Source organism: Euleptes europaea, chromosome 12 (genome assembly GCF_029931775.1).
Source record: "Euleptes europaea isolate rEulEur1 chromosome 12, rEulEur1.hap1, whole genome shotgun sequence".
Classification (NCBI taxonomy): domain Eukaryota; kingdom Metazoa; phylum Chordata; class Lepidosauria; order Squamata; family Sphaerodactylidae; genus Euleptes; species Euleptes europaea.
This window is the reverse complement of record NC_079323.1, coordinates 31,781,308-31,798,110: the sequence shown is the minus strand read 5'-3', so window position 1 is coordinate 31,798,110 and position 16,803 is coordinate 31,781,308. Positions and strand designations below refer to the sequence as shown.

General features: G+C 38.3%; 1 protein-coding gene across 1 annotated transcript in view; it reads right to left on the bottom strand.

The window, feature by feature from the left end:
- The window catches only part of CFAP44 (cilia and flagella associated protein 44), a 72,193-nt gene that overhangs the window by 46,150 nt on the left and 9,240 nt on the right, over positions 1-16,803 (bottom strand). Inside the window, exons 6-12 of the mRNA XM_056858167.1 lie at positions 15,451-15,553; positions 14,679-14,895; positions 12,287-12,401; positions 11,245-11,409; positions 3,240-3,395; positions 2,565-2,612; positions 1,775-1,874 (exon numbers count right to left, since the gene is read on the bottom strand). Coding sequence (XP_056714145.1) covers positions 1,775-1,874; positions 2,565-2,612; positions 3,240-3,395; positions 11,245-11,409; positions 12,287-12,401; positions 14,679-14,895; positions 15,451-15,553 — 904 coding nt within the window. The remainder of the gene's footprint in view (positions 1-1,774; positions 1,875-2,564; positions 2,613-3,239; positions 3,396-11,244; positions 11,410-12,286; positions 12,402-14,678; positions 14,896-15,450; positions 15,554-16,803) is intronic.

Below are 16,803 nucleotides of genomic sequence, written 5' to 3'. Positions count from 1 at the left end.
CAAGAAACTGTTTGGCAGTTTGGAAATTGCCGTATATACCCGTGTATAAGCCGACCGGCGTATAAGCCGAGGTGCCTAATTTATCCCCCAAAATGGGGAAAAATTAGGCACCCGCGTATAAGCCGAGCGTCAGCTTATAACCCCTCCCCCCCCCCAAGCAGGCTTACTTAGATCCAGGTGCGCAGGCAGGCGGCGAACACCCCCCCCCCCCGCAGAAGGCCCTCCCAGGCCAGTCTTGGCTGGGGGGAGCCGCGCGGGCCCGGCGGCGATGGCGGCAGCGGCGGTAAGTTCCCCCCTCCCTCCTCCCTCCCTCCGAGGCCGGCTTTTTCAGCCCTTTTTTTGGGCTGAAAAACTCGGCTTATACGCGAGTATATACGGTAATGCCTTCGACAGCGGTAGTGCTGGACTTGGAAAATCAGAGTTCATATCAGAACCGTTTGATAACTTCCAGAGGATGCTTTCTCTCCGATTTCTCACCTGCAGCATTAGAGTACCTGACCTCACAGGATAGTTGTGAAAATTAATGTTCTGTCTTTTAAAAGCATGCAAAGTGTTGGAAATATAATGTCTAGTGCACAAAGATTGATTAAAGAAAGGAAGATCAGCAGGGGGCAGCAAGTGTAAGAGTTAGATAGATAGAAAGGTTGTGATCCTTCTCCCTTCTCTTCCTGTGTTCTTGTTTGTTCCCATAATGCACCCCTCCTCTTCCTTCTTGTTACAGTGAAAGAGAGGAGCAACAGGCCGCATGTTGCCCTGTTAGTTATGGACCCTAGTTAGAAATAAGCCTGTCTCTCAGTCGTTTACCAAGTTTGTGATTTCTGAATAAACTCACTTTGTTTAGTCCTTAATCAGACTCAGGATCATTCTTAAGAAAAACTCCATTTCCTTCACAAAGCCCATGCAGTATAGTGATTAAAGTGTCAGTCTGGGACTGGAAAGATCCAGGTTCAAATCCCTCACTCTGTCATGGGGTGACATTGAGCCAGATACTTTCTCTGTCTAATCTCCAGCACCAGATGGTTGTAAGAATGAAAGGAGGAGGGAAGAACTGGCCTGAACTCCTTGAAAGGGCAGGATACAAACATCATAAAAAGATAGACACCATTAATATTCATCCCCTAAAAACCATTCAAACTTTATTCAGTAATGCTTTCTTGCCAATTTTTTTGGTTATATCTTTCCAAATGGAAATAAATATTTTTGTTAGGTTACTTGTTCTTTAGAATTTTACAGAACAGAAAACAGCATTTTTTTCTCCCAACTGCATAGATGTGGACATGAAACCATTTATGGAAGAACAGGCTGTATAGGATTTATTAATTAATTGGCCAACACCCCCACTTACAGTGGACTCTGAAAAAACGAAATTACACCACTGCACGTGTGCACAGTAAGAGATCAGCGGACAATCCCCTGAATACATCAGGGAGCCAGCGTGGTGTAGTGGTTAAGAGCAGTGGTTTGGAGCAGTGGACTCTGATCTGGAAAACCAGGTTTGATTCCCCACTCCTCCATATGAGCGGCAGAGGCTCATCTGGTGAACTGGATTTGTGTCCCCACTCCTACACACAAAGCCAGCTGGGTGACCTTGGGTTAGTCACACTCTCACCTACCTCACAGGGTGTCTATTGTGGGGAAGGGAAGGTGATTGAAAGCGGGTTTGATTCTTCCTTAAGTAGTAGAGAAAGTCGGCTTATAAAATCCAAATCTTCTTCTATAACTAATATCGGTCTTTAAAAATAATTGGGGGAGGAGTGGAAAGAGTTGTACTCACGGTCAAGAGCAGTGGTGGCCATAAGGTATGTGACTGGAGAAACAGCAATGGCTTCTATCTTTCCAGAATGGAAAGTAAAGAGACATTCTGGATCATGGGTCTACATAAACATGAAACGGAGTTCTTTAGAAGACTATTTGCAAAAGCAGCTTAAGAGCAAAGTATACCTAAAGACAACCGAGCCTTCTGAAAATCACGTCCTTTAAATGTTTTGTGCTGGGCATTCAAAAGGGGGCACCTAATGTTCAATCTAAAAGGTAAGTTTAAGACTGGATACAGACAACATAAGTAAATACAACACCAAGGATTTTGATAGTGACTGTGTAATTATACTATTGGCTTTGAAGAAGCAACAAATAGGTTCCTTCTTTGGTCTGCCTGTCCATCAAACTCACAGCCACATTGATTACAGCAAAAGATTAGCAGAATATTTGATGGAAGAGATCCTCTCATATGATGACAGTACAGCAGCCATTATAAGCAAAAGTCTTGTTTATGATGCTTGAATGAACAATATAATAAAAATGTTAATCTAAATTTCTCTATTTTTAATGAAAATAACTTGAGCTGTTCATTTAAAATATATGCACTTGTTCTGTGTCAAAACGTTGGTGTTTGATAGTAATAAAAAGATAAATCACTAGTGCTATTGGGTTTTTGAATTTATCATACACCATTAGAATTTTACACCTTCAAATATAAAAGATATGCCTCTATTTATCCATCAAATATAAACCATGTATAAAATTAAATGATGGAAAGGACAGAGAAAGAGAAAAGAAAAGCTTACGACATTTGCAAAACTCAGATCAAGCTTCCAGATGGCTCCATTAGAGTCCTAAAGAAGAAAACAATTAAAAGCAGCTGTTACTACACACATACTTACACTTGTAAAGACACTACCTCCAATCCAGAGAAAGTTAGCTGCCCTTGAATACAACTGAAATCATTAACTAACTTTTCCCACTGATTATTGCCTTGTTCATTTTTAAAAGGAAAGGATATTTAGTAGGCCCACATCATTCAATATACAAACAATCTTGATTCATTACCTAGAGATCTGACCTAACCATTATTGCAGACTAATATATTTCCTGGGAGTATGAACTGGGACAAACACAACTCTACTTCTACTGCGTAACGGAGACCTGCAGTCTCCTCTAATTGGGGCTGTGTGGTTGTTTGAGGAACGGCAACTGGCAAGATGTACTACAGAACTATGTCTGGCCTAATAACGAGAGCTGATTAGGCAGGACACCATTATGATGGCGCCATAGAGTAGCGTAAAGATCTAGAAATCCCCTTAGCTGATTCTGAGGCTTTTCCATCATGTGCCACCATGGCATCATCGATTTATATTCTACTACAGAATCATGGCCAAGATACTGATGATTATTGCTGCTATAGAACATGTGTCCTCAAATAATTTGTTATACAATTTTAGAAGGATCAAAACAACTCTCACCTGAGCATACCAAAAAGGTTCTCCACGTTCATGAATTTTCACCATACAGTTCAAGTTGACGTTTTTGCCAACTAAAAGCTCGTTCATGTGTTCCATCTCCAGCAGTCCAGAATCATCCACAATATCAGCAGTGTCTATTGTTTCAAAATCCCACACCTTCAAAGAATTTGGAACAAAAGAGGTCCTTCATTTTCAAATGGCAACGCCACTCCAAATGACTCTTCTCTCATTTCTGGTAAGTTTTGGATTGTCTGTTGTTTCTATGATGTCTCTTGAACTGCTGCAGTACCATGATTTAGTGTGGGTTTTTCTTTTAAGCTTTTCCTTGGAACTTGCTTCCAACTCCATTTTTGGAGACAGGTTTTAAAATAAATAATGTGCTGGCTCTTGTCTAAAATCAGCAGAGTGAAGTTCCAACGGTAGCACACAAAGCCCCTTCCTCAAGTTCTGCTCCTGGGGGTCAAAGAACCCTCAAGAGCAGAGTGGAGGGGGCAAAGTGGGAATTGGAAATCAATTCCCCTTCCCTCTGCTAGTGGAAGTGACGTTGCTGTTAACTCTGGCAAAATGACAACCTAGGATCCAACTCAATAAATTTAGAAAACTCACACACATACTAATACCTCTTCTGAGAAAAGCTGAAGGATTTCTCAAAAGGATATCACACTCTCACTTAATTGACAAGAACACCAATTTGAAAGAGCTACTGTAATTCATCTGGATAAGAAACATCCAAATTGTCAACCTATGATCTACGTACCACAAGCTTCCCTGCATCTCAATTAATTTCAAAGTACTAGGTTTCAAGTACAAGGTACCCCATGCCTTCTACTTGTGTCAGACTTTCCTTCTCCTTGTGTCAGACTCTCGACTCTGAATGGTAAAGTCAAGTTAATGCAATTAGCTTAGACTTTTAAATGATATTAATGAAACATAACGAGTAAGTGTTAAACAATCTGGAGAATAGCTCTTGAAATATTCTCTACTCTCATCTTCCTAGGCTTATCTGTTTATCTTCTTTTTTTTTATATATAAATTTTATTGGGTTTTATGATAGAAATTTTCCATTGCATTAAACAACATCTATAACAATATCAAATTTCAATTCTAACCTAAAGTTGTTATAATTCCATATCATATAGTAAAAAAGAGAAAAGAAAAAAGAAAAAAAAGAAATGGAAAATTTTTTGACTTCCCCTTCACCTCTATCTGCCTCTTAATAAAAAGTTCATCCCGTCATAGGTAATCTAATCTTAATAAAATATCAATACCATATATAAAAAACCATAATCTGTTAGTAAATATAATTATGCTTATTCAATATAAAAAAGATCAAAAATAATCCTCTGGATCAGATTAGAAAATATTCTTCCATTCTTCCCAATTTTAACTCATATTCACAATATTGCATCCACGCCCCCCATTCCCCCAAAAACCGAACGTCATTTTCTTCATTTAGAATAGCTGTGAGTTTTGCCATTTCTGCCAGTTCAAACATTTTAACAATCCAGTCTTTTTTCTCGGGAGTTTCTAGCCCTTTCCATTTCGCTGCATAAAGCAGTCTCGCAGCTGTTGTGGCATAAATCAAAAAAGTTCTTTGTATTGCTAAGTCGTCTGGAATCATACTCAATAACATCATTTCTGGTGTTTTGGGTATATTCTTTTGTAGTATTAATCTCAATTCATTATAGATCATGTCCCAGAAGTCTTTGGCTTTGTCACAGGTCCACCACATGTGATAAAAGGAACCAATTTCTTTGTTACATTTCCAACAAGTAGGGGACATCGTTTTATAAATCTTTGCAATTTTCTTAGGTGTTAGATACCATCTATACATCATTTTATAAATGTTTTCTCGCACTGACTGTGCTTTTATTCCTTTTAAATCTTTAGACCATAATCTTTCCCATTTATTTAAAACAATATCATGTCCCACATTTTGAGCCCAATCGATCATAGTTGGTTTAATCGTGTCCTGCTCACAGTATATTGTTAAAAGGAGATTATACATTTTAGAAATCAGCTTTGTATTATTGTCTAGTAGAATCCTTTGAAAAGGAGATTTTTCTTTAGAGAAACCTTTTTTAGCATCTTGTACAAAAACTGATTTGATTTGGTAGTATTGAAGCCATTGTAAATCATCCTTAAGAAGTTGAAAGTCTTTTAGTGAGCATTTCTTTCCTTCCCAATTAATTAGATCTTGATAAGTAATAAATTTGTCTGGTCTAAGTGGGCGCAAAGTTAGCATTTCTTGGGGCGATATCCACATCGGTGTTTCTGGTTCCAAAATGTGTTTATATCTCATCCAGATACGAAGTAGAGAGGACCTGATTATATGATTACGAAATGTTGCTTGTAATTTAATTTTATCATACCACAAATAACCATGCCATCCACTTAAGTTATTATAACCTTCCAAGTCTAACAAACGTACATTTGACAAATTCATCCAGTCTTTTAGCCATACTAAAGCTACCGCTTCAGCATAGAGTTGAAAATTAGGCAGTGCTAAACCTCCTCTAGTTTTTAGATCCACCAAGTATTTATAAGCAGTCCTTGGTTTTTTTCCTTGCCAGATGAAGTTTGAAATGTCTTTCCTCCAAGTTTCAAAATATTTAGTTTGTGATATTATTGGTAAATTTTGGAATAAGAAGAGCATCCTCGGTAAGACATTCATTTGGATCGTTGAGATACGTCCCATTAATGACAATTTTTTGTTTGACCATATAATCATATCAGTTTTAATCTTACCCCATAACTTGAGGTAATTGTTGGTTAACAGATCTTTATTCTTTGCAGTAATCCAAATTCCCAGGTATTTAACTTTGTTAGCTTTCTCCCAGCCAGTATATGATATAAATTCCTGTTGTTGTATTTCCGATAAATTTTTAAATATTATCTTTGTTTTTTCTTGATTCACTTTAAAGCCTGATACTTTTCCAAAATCATCCAAAGTCTCCTGAAGTATATTCATTGACTGTGTTGGGTTTTCCAAAATTAGCAGTAGGTCATCCGCGAATGCTCTCAACTTAAATTCATGTTTTTTAATTCTTAGCCCGCGGATGTCCTCCATACTTCTTAGTTTCACACATAGCGGTTCCAACACCAACAAAAATAAAAGTGGAGACAAGGGACATCCCTGTCTAGTCCCTTTCGTGATTTGGCAGTTATCTGACATTGATTCATTAACCAAAATTTTAGCTTGTTGGGAGTTATAAATAGCCGATATACCTTTCTGAAAACGATCTCCAAAGTTCAATTTATCCAAAATCCGTTTCAAGAAGTTCCAAGAGACCATATCAAAGGCTTTTTCTGCATCCAAAAATACAAAAGCCGCAGTTTGTTGAATATTCTGGTCATAATATTCCAGTGAATCTAGTAAAATTCTTACATTGTCTTTTATTTGCCTTCCTGGTATAAAACCTGCTTGGTCCTCATGTATAAGATCCTTAATGAATTGCTTTATCCTACATGCCAAAACCGAAGCAAAAATTTTGTAATCCACATTTAAGAGCGATATAGGTCTGTAATTAGATGTTTTTTCTGGATCTCTTCCTTCTTTGGGTATCAGTGATATAAATGCGTGTGACCAAGTCTCCGGGGATGTTCCCTCGTCCAAAATTGCATTGTAAAGTGAACCAAAAAATCCAACTAAATTGTCACTAAATGTTCTATAAAATAGTGCAGTAATTCCATCTGGTCCAGGTGTTTTATCCGTTTTTTGTCTCAGTATTGCTTCTTGTATTTCTTCCCTTGTTACTGGAGCTTCAATACATTCTCTCTGGGTCATTGTATTTCATCTGTATTGAGTTTAGAAATTTATCTATTTTCTGTTTTGGAGTATTTTCTTTCTGATATAACTTAGAGTAAAATGAAACAAATTCTTTCTGAATTTCTGAAGTTGAATAAACTGGTCCTTTAGCAGTTTGGATTTTTGTTATGATCTTCTTTTGAAATGAATCCTTCAGTTGTGTTGCTAAAAATTTTCCTGGTTTATTTGCATATTCAAAATACTTTTGTTTAGCAAGTTTCAGATTTTTATTCATTTCCTCCATTATTACCAAATTTAATTGGTGTTTAGATGCAGAAATCTGTATTTGAATTTCTCTTCTCTCCTCTTCCTGTGTTACCGTTACCAATTTCTGCTCCAAATTTTGTAAATTCCAAAGTATGTTGTTTGTAAATTGCAATTGAGTCTTCTTCCAGGCCGAGTGTTTCTGTATCATAAAACCTCTCAGGACAGCTTTGAATGCGTCCCAAACTGTATTTAAAGAAGTTTCCCCATTAAGGTTAATTTCAAAAAAGTCTTTCATTAAAACCTGTAATTCCTTTTGTATCTTGTTGTCTTTTAAAAGTTTATCGTTCATTCGCCATCTAAATGCTTGTTTATTGTTCCAATCAAAGGTAACAGGATTGTGATCAGAAAAAGTTCTAGGTAAAATATGAATTTTACGTAGTTGCGTGAAAATTGATTTACTGGCCCATATCATATCGATTCTGGAGTGTGAATCATGTCTTGCTGAATAAAAGGTGTATTCTTTAGCTGTTGTATTCATTGTTCTCCAAATGTCTTGTAATTCTAATTCTGAAGCCATGGCAAAGAAAGTTTTAGGCAAGCATCCATCATTAATATCTTTTGCTTTTGATTTTTTGTCCAGAGATGGGAGAATAATTCCATTGAAGTCGCCCATCAATAAAATTTGGTCTTTTGCGTACTGGGCTATCAGGTCGTGTAATTTTTCATAGAAGGATTTTTTCCCTTCATTGGGTGCATAGATTCCAACCACTATTGTCCTTTGTCCCAATATTTTAGTTCTGATAATTACAATTCTTCCTTCATTGTCTTTATATACTAGTTCTGGACAGAGACTGGGGTGGGCATAGATTACCACTCCCTTTGTTTTAGTTTTAGCAGAAGCAATAAATGCTTGTCCAAGCACCTGTTTCTCCAAGTATTTTTTATGCTTTGAAGCTATATGGGTTTCTTGTAGGCAAATTAGGGAGTATTTATATTTCTGTAGATATTTGAAGATTCTAGCCCTTTTAGTTTTCTCATTCAGTCCATTTACATTCCAAGAAATTGCTTTTGCCATAATGTAGTGTTTTTTAGCAAAATAAAAAGTCTATAGTTTGGTACCACCTTCTGCACCCTGTACCTCTTCTTCTTCCTCTTCTTCTTCCTCCTTCTCTCCAGGTAATTCTTTAAGGTCCATTTTATATTTTCTCAGAAATTTCCCCACATCTGCTTGGGATAGAATTGTCGTTTTCACTTCCTTATAGGTGAAAGCCAAACCTTGTGGCATAATCCAACGGTATTTGATACCATTAGCTTTCAGTATAGACACAAAGTCTTTGTAGTTATTCCTCTGTGAAAGTAGATGCCTTGGAATATCCTTCAGTAGTATAAGAGAGGAATCTCCTGCTGACACTGGATTTTCATAATGAATCTTCATAATCTTATCTTTAACTCTGGTGTCATAGAACACTATCATCAAATCTCTTGGCTTAGATCTTCTCATTCTAGCAGGTAGTGGTATCCTGTATATTCTATTAATGGCTTGTTTTAATTCTTGTTCATCTATCTGAAATAAGTAGGCCAAATTTGGTATTGCAGATTCTTTATTGTCTCCCATCATATCTGGAAAATTGCGTATACGAAGATTGGTCTCTCTCACTCTCATCTCCATCATTGCCATTTGATTTTTTGCCGCCATCTGATCCGCTTGTATTGTTTCAATCTGTTTTTCTTGGCTTGTTAATTTTTTCTTTGTGTCCTTGTGCTCATCCATCACTTTCTTAATTGATACATCCATCGCTTGCATATCTGTCTTCATAACAGTCATTTGAGTTTTTACTTCTTTCAAGTCTCCAGTGACCACATCCAACTTCTGATTAATAGCTTGGGATGCTTGACCAAGATTTGTCATCATAGAAGTCAACTGTGCCATCTGTGTAGACATCTGTTCAAACTGTTTATTTGTTGCCTCAGTTTGTTTAGTTAGCATATCTTGTAACTTTTTTTCCATGGTCGAGGTTTGTAAAGAGTCCCTTAGTTTAGTATAGGCAGGGCTGTGTAGTGAGCCAGAGCGGGGTCGAGACATTTACATTCAAAAAAAGCTGGTAAAATACATGTCCACCGACAGGGCCTTTAAGGTGCTGGTTAAAAGATGATAGTTCAAAGATCAGCCTAATAATTTTTTCGGGTTGAAAAGAGTCGAAATTGGCTTTAAAATTGCATTTTAAAGTTTTAAAATACCAGTGAGTTTTTTCGGTCGCTCTAGATCGGGTTAATCAGGAAGTAAACAGGAAGTTGCTAGTGCTGCAGACCTTCTATCGCCTCTTCTCGATGGTTATTCCTTCAGGAATGATTTGAAAGTAACTCGAGTGCGACGGATATTCAGTCCCGCGGCTACTTCCTGTTGTTTTAGTTCCAATGATAGAGAGGGTGTTATAGAGAGTCTTCCGTTCCAGGCACTCCCTTACTGCAAACGTGGCAGGAATTCGCCGGAAAATCAGGAAGAGAGATCACCCTCCCCTTCCTTCGGACCTTCTCATTGGTGATAATTCTTGTCAATCTAAAAGGTATCCTTCCGACTCTTTGTTATGGTTTAGGCTGATCGATCCGATAAGGCTCCTGTCGCTAATCCCGATGACTAACTCAGATCAAACTTTTTCAGTTCGGATTATGGAGGGGTGGGGGTCCCAGAAATATTCTTATCAACCCCCCGTCTGTTCAAATTTCTAGTAAGTAGACGAAGATTTCTTTTGTACTCACTTGGGTGTCAAGAGGTGAGGTTCTTTTCTTTATGTAGTCCTTATGTTGGTATTAAGGCGGTGGAGGGTAGAGCTTGCTGCCAGAGTTGCGTTTTGGCGATGTCCTTCCCTAGTGCCCTCGCAGGACCGGCGTCTAGGACTCCGAGGGGCTTAAAAAAGCCCCCTCAGAGTACCTAGGAGGTCAAACCGCGTTTGCGGGCTGCAGGGAGTTCCTGCTTTCCAACCCACTTGCAAGGGTCGGATTGGGGTATCTATGTACCCCAAAAATAACGCAAACTTGGATTTCTCCCAGGACAGCCTGGGGAAATGGAGTGCTCTCTCCAACGGCACCACCGGAAGTCGGCTTATCTGTTTATCTTCATGGCCAACATTGTTTGTTTATAGGAGAAAATCTATAAAAACATGCTTTACCCCACAGGTTCCTTGGTTCAAAAACTAGTAATAAAGGAAGATATCAGTGATACTTTATTTGAAAAACACGCTTCATAGCATCCTAGATGAAAATGAATGAAACATTAAATTAAGGGTCAATAAAACATAGCAAGGAAACTTCCGGAATGTATTAGTGTAGCAAATGTGTTGGTTTGAAAGGCACAGCATACAGCATCCTTGCTGAAGCTAACTGCATAAATGACAAAGCTCCTGGAAACGTGATATATATCACCTCAGGTTCCATGATAGAAGAAAGTGGCATTAAAATGTTATAAACAGTTATTGGGATCAAAATACACTTCAATAAAAACTGAATAGTACATGGTGGTGGTAGTGGAAAGGGCTGTCAAGTCGCAGCTGACTTATGATGACCTAGAAGGGTTTTCAAGGCAAGAGAGGTTCAGAGGTGGTTTGCCATTGCCTGCCTCTGTGTATTCCTGGGTGGTCTCCCATCCAAACACTAACCAGGGCTGACCCTGCTTAGCTTCCAAGATCTTACAAGTTCAGGTCAACCTGGGCACTACCTTTAAATCCTTAACAAGTCTCTATTGCTCAGTGGCAAGATCTAACCACATCCTCACGAATGAGCATCCACTGACACATGGAAAAAGACATAAAATATCTTTCTAATGGCTATGCTTCATTTCTGATAGGGAATATCTCAAGACTTTCCTTAACTTCGGAGAAGGCCTTTCAAAGAAAGCAGGAAACTGCCTCTTGAAGTGGTGGAGCTGCCCCCATTTGAATTGGACCTAGGCAATATGTCAGTTCACAACATGTCTGTTTTTAAGAAAACACTCACTCTGATGTATCCGTCTGATCCAACAGTGACCAATTCTCCTTCATCCAGAATTAACTGATTAATGGGACCATGGTGGCAAGTTTTATGGCCAGGCCGACAAAGTTCCACTTTTATGAGGCCCCCTTCCCAGAGCAGCATGTTGCCCCATTCTGACCCTGAAAGCACCTTTTATGAAAATGAAACATAATACATTGTATCAGATCCATTCATAAAAGAGATACGATAGAATATATTACATTCTGTGACAGCTTCATCTCTACACAGCCAGTAAATATATTTCCTCAAACACAGCCAGTAAATATATTTTCTCAACAAAATGTTGCGATACCTGTTTGTAAGACCTAAATCTATTTAGTAACGCCATCAAATAAAAAAAGAATGGACTCATATGAATTTCCCTTGCTCCAAGTTGTAATACTCCTTTTTAATTACAAGACGATCCGCCATCCCCTCAAATTATCACTCAGTTTGTAATTTAAAATTTATTTTGATTTTATACCACTCTCAATCCCCGGCCAAGGCCAGGCTCAGGGCAGTTAACATCATCCGCACTAAATACAATAAAACAATAAAGTTACAATGACATGGATCAATAAACAATTTAAACAGCCCCATTTCATCAGTTATTCATTAAGATTAAATATTGAACACATAAACAGATTAGAACAGATGGCGCTCAACATTAAAGCACGGAGACCCCTGAAGAGTTAAAGAACAGTTTGGGTCCTCCCCATTTAGATGGAACAACATAAGGAAAAGTGGGGGGGGGGGTAGGGAGGTCAGCACTGATGACAAAATAGTAGCTGCCCTCAACTATAGGCCTGGCAGAATATTTCTGTTTTACAGGTCCTGCTCTATGCTTGTAAATATGGAGCAAAGTAAATCACGATGATACAAGATGCATACCAAATGTTTTTTTATGTAATTTAAAACTCTGGATAATTCTTGTCGTTTTGGATCAAGACTAACATGAATAGAAACGGTGGGTTTTAGTTTATTGTCTTGAAAGACTCGCATGTGAAAGGGTTAAAATATTCCTTACCTTCCCATCTGGCAGCTCCACATATCCTTCAATGTCTGTCAATGCTGTTTTCCCAAACCTACCCAAAGCTCCTTGTAGTTTCAGACCAGTGAAAGTAAGTGCCATCTTCCAAAACCTAACCATACAAAAATCAAAGTTACCTCTGCAACAGCTACTACATTCTTATTTTTTTTAAAGGCTGTCAACCTTTCATACATACTGACAAATTTGGGATAACTATAGGCACAATCAACTGCATATTTAAACATTTTCTGTATGGTTTAAATTAAATTAATAGGACTTTAAAGCCCTTCATTGTGTCTTATATTGTGTGCTATATTTTTAGCACAGGGTGACTCCAATATTTGTAATTTATTTGTTTTGGGTAAATATCTATATGTATCTTGACTTCATAAGAACATAGGAAAACATTACATCCACTGGTATATAACTTTACTTTCTACATGTACCCAAGGAATTGCTCTCCATGCTAAGAAGAGGAGGAAAAGAGGAAGAGGAGGAGGAATTGGTTTTTATATGCCAACTTTCTCTACCTTTTTAAGGAGAATCAAACCGGTTTACAATCTCCTTCCCCTCCTCTTCCCACAGCAGACACCCTGTGAGGTAGGGGGGCTGAGAGAGTTCAGAGAACTGTGACTAGCCCAAGGTCACACAGCTGGCTTCATGTGTAGGAGCTGGGAAACCAACCCAGTTCACCAGATTAGACAAATACCTCTTACTACAAAAGAACCATCTAAATGGAAATTTAACATGGGAACAAACTGGACTGATGGATTTTAATCTGATCATATCTGTACAAAAATGGTACAATCTGGTTGATTTTATGACTGCAGGATAAATTTGCTGAGGTTCAAACCATACTTTGAGGGATAAATTGTGAGCAAGGCTTTAAAATAATGTTGGCAATTTGTGCCATTTAATGACCCAACATTGGCCAACCAGCTTTTGTAAACTGATACTACACCAGTCAAAGCTGGGCATCAGATGCAGAGGCCATTTATAAACAGGAGATTTAGGACAATTAAAGCAATTGACCAGATAGCTTTGCTGGAAGTAGGTAATACATGCTCTGGCTCTATTCTCACCATTTTCACATTAGTACCAATAGTTACCCTTTCTTTGGACAGTCTGAGAATCTGAAATATGGTGGCATTGTCCAGGAATGGCTGGCCACACAACTAGTCCCTCAAAATGACAGTTTCTTCTACTACATTCAGAAGCCATTTTGTAAACCATTTTACTTGTGGGAAGACTGGAAAAATGTGGAAAAATTAGGAAGCAATAAATGCTTACTCATTTAGTGATTCATGTGCTAATCCAATGGACAGCATTTTAAAAGGCAAGCCATGCTTGTTCAGTAATGCATTAAATTGAATGGTACATCAGAAGCAATTTTAGGGTACTCCTAGATCAGGTGCAGAAGAGCTACAGAGCTAAAGAGATTTGGAAAGGGGTGGGAGAGATAATCTCTTCCCTTCTCGCATCATTTCCCCAATCTAAACTGCCCAAACTACCTGTATATACCTGGGACAAATAGAATGATGGGGGGGAAAGGGCATTCACAGAACATTCCTGATCCTTAAGGGCGAAAGACCTTAGGAGGCCAAGAAGGCGCTGCGCTGGCGTTGGGGCCCTCCATGCCAGCTACTTATGCCTGCATTAGTGGCCCCAGCGCCAGCGTGGAGGCCAGGACGCTGGTCTCCGGTCGCCGTGGCGGCTGTTTTTTGGCAGGCGTAGCCTCGCTGTTCTCTGTGGGGCGAAAAGCCCCATTTAAAATGTAAAAAGCCACAAAAGGCTTTTTAAATGTTTTCGGCGTGTGGGGAACTGCTTAGGAGGCACCGCTGCGGTGCCTCCCCCCCCCCCCCCCGCGCACGCCACCGGCTCAGGAATCCACTGTCAGAGCAGGAAAATGTCAAAGCCAGGGGAAAAGGGTTAGGATCCCCCTCATCCTCCATGGCCCAGTTCTAAGAGGAGGCATGGTTGCTCTGAAGTAAAATTAAAGATCCAAAAACAGATTTCCCATAGTTACACTCTATGATTGTTATGCTTTATGCATTAAAGAAATGAACAAAATTCACATAACACTTTTTAATACCAACCAAAATGACATAAAATAATGTGCAAGCTTTCAAGTTCCCCAGAATTTTTTATCAGGCTGGATGTTACAAAACAAAATGGGGGGAGGGAGAAACAGATTCGTTGGTCATGATCTTAGCAATGTTTACAAACAGATGGTAAAATTCAATTCTATTTTATTTTAATGACGGATACAGTTCAGCTATTGTTCAAAAGACAAATACCCCAGATAATCATTATCATTTGTATATATTACAAACATATCATCATGACATTCTGGTTCCTTCACATAAAACTCAACTGATAGCTAGCTTACTTTATGTGTCCTGAACCAGATGTGGTTAGTTGTTCTTCATTTTCAGGAGAGAAAGTAACTTTAAAAACATCTTGTGAAAACGCCTTCGATCTCAATATAATCTTTTCCTGTTTCCAGTCCCAAACTGTCAACATATAATCAGGGCTGCTCCCAACAGTGGCTATCATAGTGCCAGAACGATTAAAGTCAGCAAATGCGTATGCTGCCTCTGTTCCACCTGAAAATAAGAATATACAACAGGTTTCTTGGTGACATACAAGCAATCAGGTAAAAATATTGTTTTGCCAGCTATTCAGAAAGTAGCAACTATGCAGTATGTATAAACATAAAGTGCACTGAAAGACCTTCCTTCTCATATTGTCTCTGTGCCCTTTAACCCACTAAAATCTACTTAAAGGTTACAGACACTACTGTACTTGAATTATTTCACATTGCATGTTCCTTCACAACATTTTATCATTTGACTGAGCACACATCAAATAAATAAAAACCCTCAATTGCACAGAGCTTGATTGTCAGCTTTCATTTAATTTCTTTAATTGTTCTGGAGTACATTAGGGCGAGCAAATCTACTTACATTATATTCAGACACTAAAGTAACACTGCTGATAATAGAAAATAAACCAGTTACGTAGGATGTGTGGGCTTGTTGCTTTACTTCTGGTCTCTTAAGTATTTGTTGCAACAAACTAACACACTGTGACTCTTTTGAAATGATTTGTTCTGCTCTATAGATGTGAAAGTGGGAAAGGCAATATAGAATTTAACCTACCTCGTAATACTCTGTAGGGCCTTAAGGAAGGATATTCATAGATAATCATGTTTGGCTTCCACCCCTTTTCTCCTACAGCAAAGTATGTTTTATTAGGGTGTACCTAGTAGAAACAAAGACTCTTTTCACCTAATTATTCCTTTTGCATCTCTCTCTACTAAAGTGCTGATTAATAAATGATACATTGTGAAATAAATTATGGACACAAGCCATAGTTTGGTCTACGAATTCCAGCCTTGTCTGAGCTCTCCTCAACTTTATTGTTTGTAGATCTCCAGAAAAACCTACTCAGTGTTATCCATAGAACACTGGAACCAGTGGCTCCCTATTTGTTTTAAAAGAAAAAGGTATCAGAGAGGCAACCTGAATCATGTGCCATTATTATATAAGATGAAACTTAAGACAGTATACAACTTATGACAAGCTATGATGGAATTCCCCTTGTTTAAATTTTTTTAAATTTTTGTTCTCACATCAACTTTTACTATGTGTTGAGACATTTAACTTGTTATGACACCATTGCCACAAATTATGATATATCCCTTATTTTCTATAAAAGGTCAGAAATATATGGCACTTAAATATATGGCACTTAAAAATAATTTATTTGTCTCTTTTGGGGGATTTAAAAGTCCGGTTAGCAAAGCTTCATAACAGGAATGTGGTTTGTAACAGAATAACACAATTGAGGAACTTGAGATGGTTATGTAAAAGTGTTACATTCCAAATGTAACAAGGTGGTTCTCATACAAGTGTTTAAACTTTTATTTTCTACTGAGAGTGATTTCTCTTGGCAGCCACTGGTTTGTTTCTTAAACTTAAGCTTTTTTTACACAGTGGTTCTTTAGTTTGCGGAGTTAGGAACATTAACACACTTCGCCAGTTTACTTCTTTAAACTAGCATGGGATCACTCCTTTCACCAGAGCTATTTCCTGTTAAACTCTTAGGGATCACTCTATCAACCTTAGAGCTATTACTCTAAATAATCGGTTATGGGTCATTCCTGATCCAAAACCCAAATGTGTTCCTTTTCACTCCAGAGGAGAATCCTCCACCAGACAGCTTGCAGGTCATACCACTGTCTCCAAGCTCTGTCTTTTAACTTCTCTCCTAGTCAACAGTGTGTTTTCAACTGTCAGAACCCTCCAACTGCCATTCTCAGAATTCTATTCAAACTCCCTGTCTATCACAAGGTTCTATGACTGGGAAAGCTCCTTAGAAGGCAGCTGACCATCACATGTCTTGAAAATGGGAACAGACAGCTGCACTGTGAATTACAGACCAAAATATTTCTCAAGGAAAGATAAGAACTTACCCAAATAGCCCTGCTTATTCGACTACTAAAGGTGAAC